The 2162-nt window shown below is 39.5% G+C and overlaps 1 protein-coding gene across 1 annotated transcript; it reads right to left on the minus strand.

The window, feature by feature from the left end:
* Positions 1-245: 245 nt before the first annotated feature.
* LOC147857696 (uncharacterized) lies at positions 246-1934 on the minus strand. Its single transcript, XM_087327392.1, has 6 exons — positions 1573-1934; positions 1285-1312; positions 948-1175; positions 800-863; positions 632-691; positions 246-520 (listed from the first exon to the last, which is right to left on the minus strand). The coding sequence occupies exons 1-6, from the start codon at positions 1692-1694 to the stop codon at positions 471-473; spliced, it is 552 nt and encodes a 183-aa protein (XP_087183518.1). The 5' UTR covers positions 1695-1934; the 3' UTR covers positions 246-470.
* Positions 1935-2162: the final 228 nt, after the last annotated feature.

Genomic DNA, 2162 nt, shown 5'->3' on the forward strand with positions numbered 1-2162 from the left:
TTCCCAATTACTTTTAGATAGACAGTTAACATTTATTGATCAACAGTTCATAAATAAACATAATAGTCTAACAACATTGCACCTTCAAGAAAATGATTACTGCAACCTTAAGCTACAGTTTTCTTTAACTACTCACATATGCTTGGGTAACGCAGAATGAAATTGTGTTGAATTGCTACAACATTTAAATTTTCCACAGCTATACAGAATGAAGAAGAATATTGTAACAAATATCAACGTATATATTGAATTCTTTCTTACATTCAGAGGTTCATTTACCTGTCCTAATCCCTCAATGGCATTATCAAGGAGTATGTCTCAATGCCATGGGTAAATGAGGAGGAGGACTGCGTATCATGCATATATCTGCAATTTGCAGAATATATAAACCCTTTCCTTGATAAATGCGTTTTTATGCTGAAAGGAATGAACTAATCTAATAGAATGCACACCCACACAGACAGCAAATTCTATCGTCCTCCAGCATCCTTATAATTGCCCATCATCACTTTTCTATACTCTGTGGTCATCCATTTTCAAAGGAAACATTAAACCATGGAAATGCTGGTATAGCTAATTAGAACTGTGATGGATTTTGCAACAGAAATAGATCATTCTAAAGAATGTGTACCTTCTTGGTTAGACCACATGGTCGCAGCATAGTTATTGAGAGGGCTATCATTGTTGGGTTCTGTTGCAGAGCGATGAAAGAAAATGGCACAAGAATTTCAGAATAAAAAAAACTCCACCTCCTATTTACACATGCATTGAAAGGAACAGATATGGTATACAAAACTACCTCCCAAAAGACTTTGGATGGACAAAAGAACTGTTCTCACATCATATGCAGATGACCACTTGTCCTGAAAATGGCAAGAAGTAGAGATGATTGTATACATAAACATTGTTAGATGCATTTTGAGGTAAGAATAGTGATTGGACATTACCTGGAGAATGTCAAGGCAAATGTTGCCATGTTGATCAACGTTGGGATGGAAGCATGGAGAATCAAACTTCACCATGGGTGGCTTAAACGGATAATCGGTAGGAAATTTCATGGTCAATTTGTAGGACAAACCATCATACACAGTCCCGGCACTACCTTTGATGGTACCAATCCAGGAGAAGATGTTGTCACCCTCTGGAAACGCGGAGATGCCAGGATCTCCCCTCGTCTGCGAAATATATATGTATATATGGGCTTTTGATAACTCAAAATGTGTGCCTGCCTGCCTGCCTGCCTGCCTACACACAGTATGAAAGAAGAGTAGTAGGCGTTCTTACCATTAAGGCCATGAGTTCAGACTGGAGCCTAAAAAATAATGGAGAAGAAAGATATATCAGCAAGGAAAAGAGAGTTCAATCATCATTCTGCAGAATGCAGATTATCAAAAGAATAGTAGAAACTGAACAAATAACAGAAAACAAGTAAGAGGCATAACAGAGAAGGCCAGTACAGTAAGTGAAGGGGGAACATCAAACAACAACATGATAGCGAGGTGGTGTAAGAGCTGAGAAAGGAGAAGAAAGACTTCGTTTGATGAGAAAAAGGAGAAGAAGTGAAATACCTACCTCCTGGAGACAGAATGGGTTTCGACAGGGTTAGAAGGGGCTTTGTTGTTCTTGAGGAGAGGAGTGGTAGGAGCGACGAGGCTTTGTTGGTTATCCTCCTGCTGTTGTCTGTCCACAGCCATGGCGGCGAGATATGGAGATTTTGGTTGGAGCTCCGCTCTGCTCTGCTCTCACCTGATCTGATCTGATCTGATCTGATGTGGTCGATAGATAGATCGATTAGATTAGATTAGATTAGATTAGATAGATGATGGTTCGCAGCCAAAGCAGCCTATATATAATTAAAGAATGGATGGACGAAGAAGAAGAGGAAGAGAGGGAGTCCTTCCTGAGGATTTATTTGTTTGTTGCTTGCTCCCTCTCTCTACTACGTGTTAAATAACGGGTGTCTCTTCTGACAGAGAGAGAATGAGAGAGCTCCTTGTTGTTTTGTTCAGTTGACCGTTGTAAGGGCATCATACTATTTATTAACAAAATGGAAGGGAAGGCTCCTTCCTCTCTATTTGCAACGACATCTAACCGGCTGAATATTTATTTTCTAACCCAATGACCCATATCATATAATGATCCTCTTCTATTTGCTATCCTCT

This window comes from Azolla caroliniana, unplaced genomic scaffold, assembly GCF_043228905.1.
Source record: "Azolla caroliniana isolate FFs.n. ecotype wild unplaced genomic scaffold, voAzoCaro1.0.p SCAF_11, whole genome shotgun sequence".
NCBI classification, from domain to species: domain Eukaryota; kingdom Viridiplantae; phylum Streptophyta; class Polypodiopsida; order Salviniales; family Salviniaceae; genus Azolla; species Azolla caroliniana.